The sequence below is a fragment of the Hemicordylus capensis genome, chromosome 4, assembly GCF_027244095.1.
Source record: "Hemicordylus capensis ecotype Gifberg chromosome 4, rHemCap1.1.pri, whole genome shotgun sequence".
Taxonomy (NCBI): domain Eukaryota; kingdom Metazoa; phylum Chordata; class Lepidosauria; order Squamata; family Cordylidae; genus Hemicordylus; species Hemicordylus capensis.
Window position 1 is genome coordinate 131,503,548 of NC_069660.1, and position 12,391 is coordinate 131,515,938.

The 12,391-nt window shown below is 42.8% G+C and overlaps 1 protein-coding gene across 3 annotated transcripts in view; it reads right to left on the reverse strand.

The window, feature by feature from the left end:
• Nucleotides 1-3,624: 3,624 nt before the first annotated feature.
• The window catches only part of DPH5 (diphthamide biosynthesis 5), a 45,420-nt gene continuing 36,653 nt past the window's right edge, over nucleotides 3,625-12,391 (reverse strand). For 2 of the 3 annotated variants that reach the window (XM_053248235.1, XM_053248234.1), the window contains exons 6-8: nucleotides 7,750-7,789; nucleotides 5,645-5,748; nucleotides 3,625-3,867 (exon numbers count right to left, since the gene is read on the reverse strand). In XM_053248235.1, coding sequence (XP_053104210.1) covers nucleotides 3,653-3,867; nucleotides 5,645-5,748; nucleotides 7,750-7,789 — 359 coding nt within the window. In that variant the 3' untranslated portion in view covers nucleotides 3,625-3,652. The remainder of the gene's footprint in view (nucleotides 3,868-5,644; nucleotides 5,749-7,749; nucleotides 7,790-12,391) is intronic. The other variant, XM_053248236.1, reaches the window with a different exon arrangement.

Below are 12,391 nucleotides of genomic sequence, written 5' to 3' on the forward strand. Positions count from 1 at the left end.
TGTGTGGATTGCTAACTGGTTGAAAGACAGGAAACAGAGGGTAGGTATAAATGGAGAGTTTTCACAATGGAGGGAAGTAAGAAGTGGGGTCCCCCAGGGATCTGTACTGGGACTGGTGCTTTTTAATTTATTCATAAATGATCTAGAAGCAGGGGTAAGCAGCGATATGGCCAAATTGGCAGATGATACCAAACTCTTCCGGGTAGTGAAATCCGAAACGGATTGTGAGCAGCTCCAAAAGGATCTCTCCAACCTGGGGGAGTGGGCAACAAAATGGCAAATGCGGTTCAATGTTAGTAAGTGTAAAGTGATGCACATTGGGACGAAAAACCCCAACTTCAAGTATAAGCTGATGGGATCCGAGCTGTCGGTGACGGACCAGGAGAGGGATCTTGGGGTTGTGGTTGACAGCTCGTTGAAAGTGTTGACTCAGTGTGCGGCAGCGGTGAAAAAGGCCAATTCCATGCTAGGGATCATTAGAAAGGGGATTGAAAATAAAACTGCTAACATTATAATGCCCTTATACAAAACTATGGTGCGACCACACTTGGAGTAGTGCGTACAATTCTGGTCACCACATCTTAAAAAGGACATTGTTGAACTGGAGAAGGTACAGAAGAGGGCAACCAAGATGATCAGGGGCCTAGAGCACCTTTCTTATGAGGCAAGACTACAACACCTGGGGCTTTTTAGTTTAGAAAAAAGACAACTGCGGGGAGACATGATAGAGGTCTATAAAATCATGCATGGTGTGGAGAAAGTGGAGAGAGAGAGATTCTTTTCCCTCTCACACAACACTAGAATCAGGGGTCACTCCATGAAATTGATTGCCAGGAGGTCTAGGACCAACAAACGGAAGTACTTTTTCACACAATGCGTGATCCACTTGTGGAACTCTCTGCCACAGGATGTGGTGATAGCCAACAACCTGGATGGCTTTAAGAGGGGTTTGGATGACTTTAGGGAGGAGAGGTCTATCAATGGCTACTAGAGGGCTGTGGGCCACCTCCAGACTCAAGGGCAGGGTGCCTCTGAGTACCAGTAGCAGGGGAGTAATGGCAGGAGAGAGGGCATGCCCTCAACTCCTGTCTGTGGCTTCCAGCGGCATCTGGTGGGCCACTGTGTGAAACAGGATGCTGGACTAGATGGGCCGTGGGCCTGATCCAGCAGGGCTGTTCTTATGAGTCAGACCATTGGTGGTCTATCTAGCTCAGTATTGTCTTCACAGACCGGCAGCAGCTTCTCCAAGGTTGCAGGCAGGAATCTCTCTCAGCCCTATCTTGGAGAAGCCAGGGAGGGAACTTGAAACCTTCTGCTTCTCAGAGCGGTTCCATCCCCTATGGGGAAGAACTTACAGTGCTTACACATCTAGTTTCCCATTCATATACAACCAGGTCAGACCCTGCTTAGCTAAGGGGACAAGTCATGCTTGCTACCACAAGACCAGCTCTCCTCTTCTGTGTTTCCAAAGGAGCTTGTGCTTGCATTCCACACCCCTTTTCTAATAGGACCAATCGTGAGAAGAGCAGCTGATGCCCTTGCCAGTGACAGGGCAAGGCAGACTGGGGCAGAATTCAGGCCCTTCAAGGGAGGGTAGGGATTAGCATTACTAACTGTCCTGCACTGTGCGGGACGTCCCGACTTTCAGCGGGGAAATGCTTATCCCATTCGGGACACATTTTCTCCTGCTTTTTCTCACCTTAAAGGATTAAAAAAAAAACCTTTTAAATCCGCTGCTGAGAGGCGGTGGAGCAGGACCACGGCAAGAGCTCTCTTGTCTCCCAAATGATGGGAAATGAATGGCTGCTCATGGGTAGGGCAGGGGCCAGGGCTGGTGGTGCGCTGCTGCTAAAAAGGCTCTACTGTACTCCCTTGTGTCTTCAAAGCACTCACCACTGTGGCTGCCAGTCACTGACTCCAGCAGGAGGAGAACATTAGTGATGTGCCCGGATCGCTTTGCTGCAAAAGGCTTATTAGAAGCCTTTTGCGTGTTTTACAGCAAAGCAGAAGAAGAGGCGGCAGGGAGGTATCCTGCCGCTCCGTTTACTCAAGAAAATACGCGCACGCGCACAAAAGGTTTCTTATAGCCTTCTGCACTGCCTGCCAAGTGGGGGAAGGGGTGGCAGGGAGGTATCCTGTTGCCCCATTACTAAAGGAATTGCTGCAGCAGAGTGCCGGAGAAGGGGTGGCAGGGAGGTATCCTGCCGCCCCAATTACTCAAGGAAATACAGGCGCCGGAGGGGGGAAAGCGGCGGGAGGGGTAAGTAAACCCTCCCGCGCCTTAAACGAACCCCCCACCCCCATGCCGGACCGCAGCTCCGCGGTTCCGTGCACACCCCTAGAGCACATGTGCAGAAGCCTGAAATTGGCCCGTCTGCCTCATCTGGAGGAAGGCAGGGCTAAGGAAAGGAGCCCGCCCTTCCTCCCCCTGGAGTCAGTGACTGGTGGCTGCAGTGGTAAGTGCTCTGAAGACAAGAGAGAGTACAACAGAACCTTTTTAGCAGCAGTGTGCCACCTGCCCCAGCCAGCCCTGGCCCCTGCCCTAGAGCGTAGCCATTCAAATGTGTTATTTTAAGACAAGCCCCGCCCCTAGGTGGCCATCTCCACACACACACCCCCCGAATCTCTGTCCTGATTTCTGCCAATGCAGTGTTGTTGGCAACCCTAGATGGGATTCAAACCAACCAAGTTTGGGGGTTTGTTCATAGCACCAGTTCTGGTTTGTTACATACACCTAAGCTGTCATAAACCTTGCTTCTGTGTGATATCTGAAAACCAGTCTACAGAATACTTGAGAATTTGTGGGTAGATTTTCTACTGGAAATCTAGTACTGATTCTAGATCTAGTCTACTGATTCAGTAGAATCAGTGAGGAAGTAGGTCTTTCCTCAAATCAGTCTGTTTGCTATAACTAAACTGATTCATTCGTGTGGTTTTTCTTTATTGCAAGTTTGCCCAGGTCTGCTTGTTGGGGTAGGGGTGGGTCTCTCATTAAAGCTGTGACTCTCGTTGGGTTGTTCATTCTTTGTCTTTATCTCCACAGTACAAATAGTTTTATACTACAGGAATGACCAAATCCTAATCGGGGCAAACAGTATTTCTGCACTACAGGAATACCAGACAGTGCCAACATGATACTTTATACAAGCTAATAAACACAAATCGTGAACATTTTAATTCTTAAGCTTCAACACTGCTTAGCTCCAAGCCTAAGGGAGGTTTTAACATTTTGATGTTGTATTTAGATTCATATAAAGAGAATCCATAATAGGAATATGCCTAAATTTTGCATCAAAAATCTGAATCTCTCCCAAGGACATCAAGTTCTACACTCCTCTATTCACCCATCAATAAAATAAGCAAAGGTGTGTTACATTCCATTCTGAATAGCTTAATATTTTTTGTAAATCTACTTTTGTAAAAGAATATTCCAGATTATAGCACTAGGGAGAATAATATCAGATAAGAGAAAATGGCAATTTATTATACCATAGCGAATGGTAATGCTGGCAATTGGAGTTGGCAGCAGTCTAGTTTAGCAGATGGGCAGATGCCTTGCTGTTTCCCACACCCTTCATCCGACTTTCCTGTGACCATTGCTGACCAGAGGTATACCAAACTTAATTCACAGCAAGCGTGAAGTATTTATTCATCAGTGTTCAAAAATGGATGTATTTACAGCAAAAAGTTTAAGCATGTCTATTTCCAGTGGGTGCAAAGTTCCAGTTATGATCATAGAGTGTAGAGGACCCCCTAGTTCTGCTGTAGTCATTTCCAGTAGTGTACCTGCAGCAATCTTTTGGTCTGCTGCACCCACTCTTGCTAAGCCGACACAGACGGTGTCTTCTGTAATGTTGCCGGAAACTTCTGTTAAAGAGAACAATGGAGAAAAATATTACTGGGGAAAGTCAGTACCCACTTAAGAGTACATGCTTCTATCCTTTCCCTAGCAAAGCACTGTTGCCCTGATGTATTGAACATGAAGCCTTCTGTAGTCATTTCTAAAAGTCCATAAATACATTGTTCAAGTACTGGTAGCAACTGGATGTGAATATGATACAGGTCAAACTCAACAAGGAAGCTGTCTAAACTGCAGATATATTGAGCAGAGAGGTAAGGTGCTATTCATTCAATCAATAAGTGATTATAGCATAGCTGAAAAGACAACTGAATATTGGGAAGTTACTGAAAACCCTAAGTCAACAGCCTAGGGAAAACCAACCGAAGTCTAGATGAGGTTGCTAGGACAAGTGCCCTACCCAGCTGTGGGAGCTGTACATATTCGTGATTTTTGATCATGTGCAAGCAAACAACTAATTAGTAGGAATGGGGAGTGATGGTGTGTGAGATGGCCTTTGCTCCTACTTTCTAAAATTCTAGGTACAAAAGTTCTGTCCTACCCAATTTCTCTCTTACACATGCTCATTCCCCGTTTCTCCTACCTGGTTCTTGGCTCACACGATTAAAAATTGGGAGCACGCATAACTCCCACAACTGGGTAGGACCTCTGTCCTTCCCAATTCTTGATTGGGTGAACAGTCTTACTACTGTTGCCTTATTACCTGTCTCCAGCACAGGCTGTTTGAAGGACAGTCTGCAGTATTCTACTGGATGGGATTTGGCTTGTTAAGCAACAAGAAGATGGGCTCACAGTCTAAAAAGAAACAAGGTAGATACCAGCAGCAACCACTGAAGGAAGGCTGTTCATGGTTTGAATGCAGCCAGTTGCTCTCCCTCTATGAAATGCAAAGAGAATCACCACTCATACTCATGGCATCTGTGACAGAGCAGGGATCACTCTATGCTTTCTGGAGATCTACACTCCTAGAGATTGCTCTGATGCCAATCTAGGAGCATGCTACTCCTTTGAAGTAGGCTGCCATCTTTACATAAATTGTTTCTTTAGGCTGCCGCCTTCCAGTGTGTAGGCAACTTGACTCAGTGGCCTGTGCAGAAAGTGGGCTTTTCTGAGAACTCATTTACACTCTAAATTGGAGGATTCTTCACTTTTAAATTCAGAAAAAGTATATGCGTGTGTGTGTGAGAGAGCGAGCGAGCGCACATGCATGTGATAGTTTGGGAAATGCTTGGCTGTTACTTCCACCTCATATACTACTTAGCCATTTAGTATTATGCCATTCTCTGGAACCTGGGGAGCAAATGCCTGTATTTCCATCTCAAGCAAGGAAAAAACAACAGCTACCAATTTGTAATACCAGAGGATTTTGGCTTAGTTTGAGCCCTAAAAGTATGAATGTCAAAATATGCTTTCCCATCATGGATGAACCTCAAGATAGCTGCTTCTGTAAAAGCTAAAAGCAAATGAAAATTTCCCATGACTGGTGGAAGCTGACAAAGGTCAACATGATTCATGCTTAAGAAGTCTATATAGCAATGGCATAATTTTTTTTTAAAGCCAACTGGTTCATCTAACTTGTGGCTGATTTGTGTACCAGCCAGGATTTTGCTGCATTATTTATGAACTTCCAGCTCTGCTGAATTGTGGACCACAGTGAAATATTTTGGCCTCTGGAAGTGATATCCTGCCAGTTTCACAATGGCCTGCTTCCATCACAAAGTGAGTATATTCGGAGGCAGTCTAGACAAGGGTGCCTTGCCTCAAAGAAAGAACTGACTGGCCTACCTGATTCTTCTGCTTTTACCCGCCTATTTTGAACAACAGCAAGAAGCTGCTCAGCTGCTTCATTCACAGTCATGTACCGTGGTGGTTCATAAATCTTCTTCCCCCTGATGTGAGGGGAAAAAGCAGAACAGTGTTTCAATAGATGTCTTGCTATGCTCTAGTCAAGTAGCAATTGCCCGAGTATGTTAAAGGCAAAATGAGATGAAAATAGATTGCCACAATGGAAGTTTCAACCATGTACAGTGCCCAGTTGAATCAGAACAAGGCTTTTCATGCTGTCTCCAGCAGTGGTCATCCTTTGTCCCTGGCATCTGGTAGGAAAAAGTGTACTGTTCCTGGATGTGGAAATGCATTAACCAGAGCTCAACTAGTCTATCATGGGTACTAGCTCTTAACATGTTCTGTGTTCATATATTTGAAGAACACAGAACTAAAACCAGATTTGGACAGGCTTTGATTAGAAGCAGATGGAGGCATAAAGCTTGTCTGGTGCCAAAATTTTTCAGCAGCCAATCCAGCTGTGTTATGATGCATACTTGAAGAGCCTACATTGGCAGGCTCTTCCATTGTGTACAGTGGCACAGACACCTCTGCATATTTGTTAGAAGCTGCTTGCAATAACAAAGACAGTAATGAACAAGTCACTACTGGGAATTGTAGATCAGAGCTGCTGAGTGGCTGTTCTGAGGCTTTCAACCTAGTCATGTAGGCTAGAAGTCTGACACAGAAAATGCTCTCCGCTTCTCAAAGAGGTGCCACATACTGCACTACCTTTACTGCAAGATCACGTATATTTCTTGACCACAGCTAATCCACAGTAACTACCATTACATTAGGGAGTGTGACCTGTGCCAAACTGGAAGGGAAGCTTGTATTTATCTACCATACACTATATAGTTACATAATTATAGACCCAAAAGCCAGTTCTTGGAATTTTCTGCATACGAGTGCCAGCTCTTGACTTGGCTAGAAGTTCCAAAATAAATTTCCATTGGAGATTGTCAGACAGTATGAATGTGAATTTAAACCAAAGTGAAGACGTGTCTAGAAATCATCAGTTGTTCCAGTGGATATGAGTTGGCAAAAGGACTAAGGAGGTTTATTTATTATTCTATTTTATTCCATTTCTATACTGCCCTTCCAAAAATGGCTCAGGGCAGTTTACACAGAGAAATAATAAATAAATAAGATGGCTCCCTGTCCCCAAAGGGCTCACAATCTAAAAAGCAACATTAGATAGACACCAGTCACTGGAGGTACTATGCTGCGGGTGGATAGGGCCAGTTACTCTCCCCCTGCTAAATAAAGAGAATCACCACATTAAAAAGGTGCCTCTTTGCCAAGTTAGCAGGGGTCAAGTTGACTTGATTTAGCTCTCCTGAACAATCAAGTGGGTGGGGTGGGGGGGGAGAGAACACAGATGAAATGACCTGAGGTCAGAGCTAGCCTTATCCATTCCCCTTTTAATGGAGGCAGATTTTGTATACTGAATCCAAAAGGAGTTAAGCCAATGTATAAAACAGGCAGCTCATTGGACTATCCTATTGCTGCTGATGGAAGAAGGCAGCTGAAAGACGGGTGGAGGGGCACACATTAAAAGACAAAACCAAACTGGATGCCATTAGAACCAGTGGAAAGACACTTAAGAGCTGGTACAGACGAAATAAACCTGACCTCTTAACTGAAAGTAAGAGACTGGAAATGGTCCCATCGGATTGTGTACTGCCTCCTCCTACCTTAACAATGGCTAAGGATTATATTGTCACTGATGCTGAACCACGTTATCCATTTAATCAAAATTCTTAACTGGCTTCAAACGTTGGGTAAGGAAGGAAATCTGGCTGGCATTAAATGTACTTAATATATAGCTAACTGGTCCCTTAAGCAAAAGGTAAATGGGGAAGTGAATCACCCCAACTTTGCCTTCACCTTGTGTGTAATCCTGCAACAATCCCTGTTTCTTAGCTGTGGTTTAAGATCTCCATGGAATTTTTTTATTTTTAAAAGTGCGAGCTTTAGTTATATGCCAGCACTAAGTTGTGAGTGATCTGCGGACGATATTCACTGCCACATGCTGAAAACAAATTTCTGAAGAGATAACTTACCGCATGAGATTCTCTAAAGACTGCTCCTTGACTTTAATGTCTGCAGGGAAACAGAATTGTGAAGATGTTTGATGCTGAGAAAATATTCCAATTAAGTGTTTGTGACTTTAGGATATTTTCCCTGCATCACATAGGAATGCTACCCACCTCCTGCCTTCTTTCTCTCTGTTATGCAATCCTACATGTATAGTCTTATCAGTTCTGTTTTAGATATAGGCCAACATCCTCACTAACTGTGTGGAGGCGCCGTGTGCAAAGCACCTCCACAAAGTTTAGTAATCCAGAGTTCTGCTGCACAGGTGGGCAGGGGCCATCTAAGTTGATCTCTCCTTTGCCCAGAAGCACTCTAACACATATCAATATGTCATTAAGGGTCATGCAGCCCACAGGGACATATTTTTATGTATTAAAGAGCACTTCTGGGGGAAGGAGAGATTGGAGAAAATGGTCACGTCCACCCATGCAGTAATTCAATGTGGAAAACTGTGCCCCTTCTAGACTACTAAAAATGGTGGAGGCGCTTTGCAACTAGGGATGTGTACCGCGATTACAGGAAAAATAGATTAGAATTGGGTTGATTCAACCTCGAATTGAATTGCCATTGACCTTAATGGTGATTTTAGAGGTCAAATCAACCCTGATTCAATTTGTCGATTCAAACTGCCATTTTATTTGCCCATTCTACTGCTTCTCACTGGTCTTCTATGAGGCGAGCAGGTCTACCCATTAAACCCAATTGGTAGACCAGCTCTCCCAAGAAAAACAGTGCAATTCGAGCACTGTTGGTCTACCAATTGGGTTTAATGGGTAGATCTGCTCTCCCAGAAAACCCATTGGTAGACCCAGCTCTCTTTTCCAGGGAGAGGTGGTCTACCAATTGCTTTTCTTGGAGAGCAGGTCTACCAAACCCAATTGGTAGACCAACAGTGCTTGAATTGCAGTTTTTCTTGGGAGAGCTGATCTACCAATTGGGTTTAATGGGTAGACCTGTTCTCCACAGGAAAAATAACTATTCATGAATTGAATAGTCGGATCAGCTGGCAGGTGCCAGCTGCTTAGATGATTTGAGATTTTGCGATTCGATGTCTAATCAATCACAAAATCTGATTCGTGCACACCCCTATTTGCAACACCTCTGCACAGTTACTGAGGACATGTCTTTATACTCTATGCATGTGTAGGACATTATCTGTTTGCATTTTATTATGTAAAGTGTAAATCACTAATCATCAAAACATTGTTTTCCTTTTCCAACCACATTTAATTTGTTTTTCTAATGAAGCAAGCCATTTTTTAGTGTAAAGTGTAAGACATGTTAATACAATGGTCTGAAATGAATCTAGAGCATAACTAGTTGTGCCGAAATGTGGATGGAGATATGTATTATTTGCATCCCATTAAAAGCAACACAGTGCAAATAGGTTCCATCTACACTTGGATGAGTATACAATTTAAATCTGCTGTTTCTGGTCCAGCAAGCAATATATGCTGATTTTCTTAAACTCTCAGGGAAACTACTTTAGATTTTCTGTATATTCAGCCTGTATGCACATCTTCCCACACCAAAAAAGGTATACTGTTCCATCAGCTAAGCAATATAAACTAGAAATTGTTTCTGGTAACTTCAAAGTCAAGACAATTGCTGGGCAACATACTGTAGTAAAAGCACGCTCTCTATGTATTTTTTAAAAACTGAGCAGCATGTGACACATAACTGATGATATTCTGCATGCTAATATCAGCAGCATTTTGATTTGTTTCCATCTTCTGTCTCTGTGGGAATTGTCAGCCTCATTCATCTTTCTAATGCCATGTCTACCCAGTTGTAATTAAATTTTATTCAGCCAAAGTGTTGGCCTAATCTATTATCTGCATCCAGCAAAAACACTTTCAGCCAATTACTTTGTATAAATATTTTAAAATTTTAGTCAACTGTTCAGGCTTCCCTTTCAATAAGCCAAGTTCTGATTGTATCATAATTTGTAATGTAGAACTGTTACTGTGATAAAGAACTGCAGGAATGAAGAAAGCAGGAACCTGCACTTGAACGTTTCCATTGTTGTTTTGAGTGTTTTTAAAAAATGTATCACTTACTTTAAAAACATTCAATGTTTTTCCTTCCTTCAGTTCCAATGAAAAATACACAAATGCAAAATGAACAAGTTAAATTGTATGTAGAAAGTATATTTCTTTCATTGTAACCCTGATGGCAGGAAGTGTTTAAACCCATATCTCTCTAAAATGCATACCAAATATCTGACAGTTTGAAGGATTGTATTGCTTTTTATGCATTTGAATAGTTGGGGAGTATCTACAGCAAATTCCTAATGTATAAATTGCTTCCAGCTTCAGATTCCTAAAGCAATTATTTGTGTATGTTCTGAGTTACAAACATATCTGCTGGCAAAATACAACTGTTTCCAAAACACACTTGGAAATTGCCTTTGACTTGGAGGTTTTGGGACACAATCTTGGAACTCCTGGCAAGTAACCAAGGGAAGCCATGGGGGCCCTACATGCTTGCTGACTGATTAAGTGCCATCAAGTTGATGCTAACTCTTAGCAACCACATAGATAGATTCTCTCCAGGATGATTTGCCTTCAACTTGGTCTTTAAGGTCTCTCAGTGGTGCATTCATTGCTGTCGTAATCGAGTCCATCCACCTTGCTGCTGCTTGTTGTCTTCTTCTCTTTCCTTCAACTTTTCCTAGCATTATGGACTTCTCAAAGGAGCTGGGTTTCCGCATAATGTGTCCGAAGTATAATAGTTTGAGCCTGCTCATTTGTGTCTCGAGTGAAAATCCTGGATTGATTTGTTCCATGATCCATTTGTTTGTTTTCCTGGCTGTCCATGGTATCCTCAAAAGTCTTCTCCAGCACCAAAGTTGAAAAGCATCAATACTTTTTCTATCTTGCTTCTTCAAAGTCCAGCTTTCACATCCATAGAGTGTCATGGGGAAAACTATTGTTCGAATGATTCTAAGGTTTGTAGGTATAGACACTTCTCAGCATCTAAATATCCTTTCCAAGGCCTTCATTGCAGCCCTATCAAGTGCTAGTCTGCGGTGTATTTCGTGACTGCTAGATCCTTTACAGTTGATGGTCGATCCTAAAAGGCAGAATCTATCCACCACTTCAGTGTCTTCATTATCAATTTTGAGGCTGGTTGCTGTACCCGTTGTCATTAGTTTAGTATTCTTTACTAAAGAATAGTCGTCCCATTTTTTCACTGTACTCCTTGACTTTCATTACTAGAGCTTGCACCTTCATTACTAAAGCATGCTTGCTAATTATTTATTAATATTATTTTACATTTATATCCCACTCTTCCTCCAAGGAGCCCAGAGTGGTGTACTACATACTTGAGTTTCTCCTCACAACAACCCTGTGAAGTAGGTTAGGCTGAGAGAGAAGTGACTGGCCTAGAGTCACCCAGCTAGTTTCATGGCTGAATGGGGATTTGAACTCGGGTCTCCCCCGGTCCTAGTCCAGCACTCTAACCATTATACTCATAGGAAGCATGTTATAGTTTGGGGAAATAATTCCACTTCTAGGCTACAATCATGGATAATTCTAATTAAAATAAACTCATTCTCATGCATCAGCCTAATGACTAAGCAATACAGAATGATTCATTTGCTTGTTAACTGATCAGTTCAATTTTCACTCTAATCCAAATATTTGTTTCTGTGATTGTATAAGTGTATAAGTGTATAAAAGTCATCCTTTTCTCTGGAGGATTTCCTATGAGGCTGCATTTGGTCTGAAAAGGCCTTTACAATTAAAGTGAATTCTGTCTTAGAGCAAAAGCCACAGGGTTGCCACCTTTCTCTACTATTGCCATTCTTGTGCTTTTAAGTGCAACCTGACATGCAGCTTTTCCTACCCCACCAGAGCAAGTTTTCTCAATTAATTTCAGTGTGTCAGACTGCTGCTAAAGGCCAGGAGAATAGGGTCAGTACAAAAAGCTTGTAACCCTAGCAGAGAGAAACTGAAACAGCTCAAACTTGGCTCCTTTTAGTGCTCCCTCATTAGCTGAAGCACCATGATTGTTCAACTTTGTTGATAACTACTTGGATTTTCAGAGCTAGGAAGTAAGTGGCTTGAGCCCTCTCTGCTCAACAGATCTCAGTTTGTGGGTTTCCCCCTTCTTTCCCTAGAGTGAAAAGACAACAGTACAAAATACAGACCAACCAAAGGCCAGTTTACAAATGCATCAGAATTAAGTGATAAAGCTTCTCCTAGACAACAATACTGTATTGGGCTGCAGGGGCAGAGGGGGCTGCATGGTTTGAATATTCTCCCAAGGAAAAACTAATTACATATTGAAAAATGAGAAGGCTAAACTGAATCCTTGTCTGTTACATGTTATCTGCAGGGAGAAATTCTTTTCTTTTCCTTTTTTTAAGGAACAGCAGCATTCAAAAAACATACAACCCTCCTACCTGCAGTTTGAAGTGGTGCAGTCCAGGAGAAACTTGACAGTTTTGGTGAATGTCAAAACTAGCTCTGAGAGACAGCAGCTAATGCCTGCTTACTTAGGAAAACTTAGTTAGAATGGCTAAGAGGCAGATCAAAGTATGTTGCTCACTTGGCTGTGCTCTTCACCTCCTTCCGTCAACACTGCCCTTGTGTGAGTGCT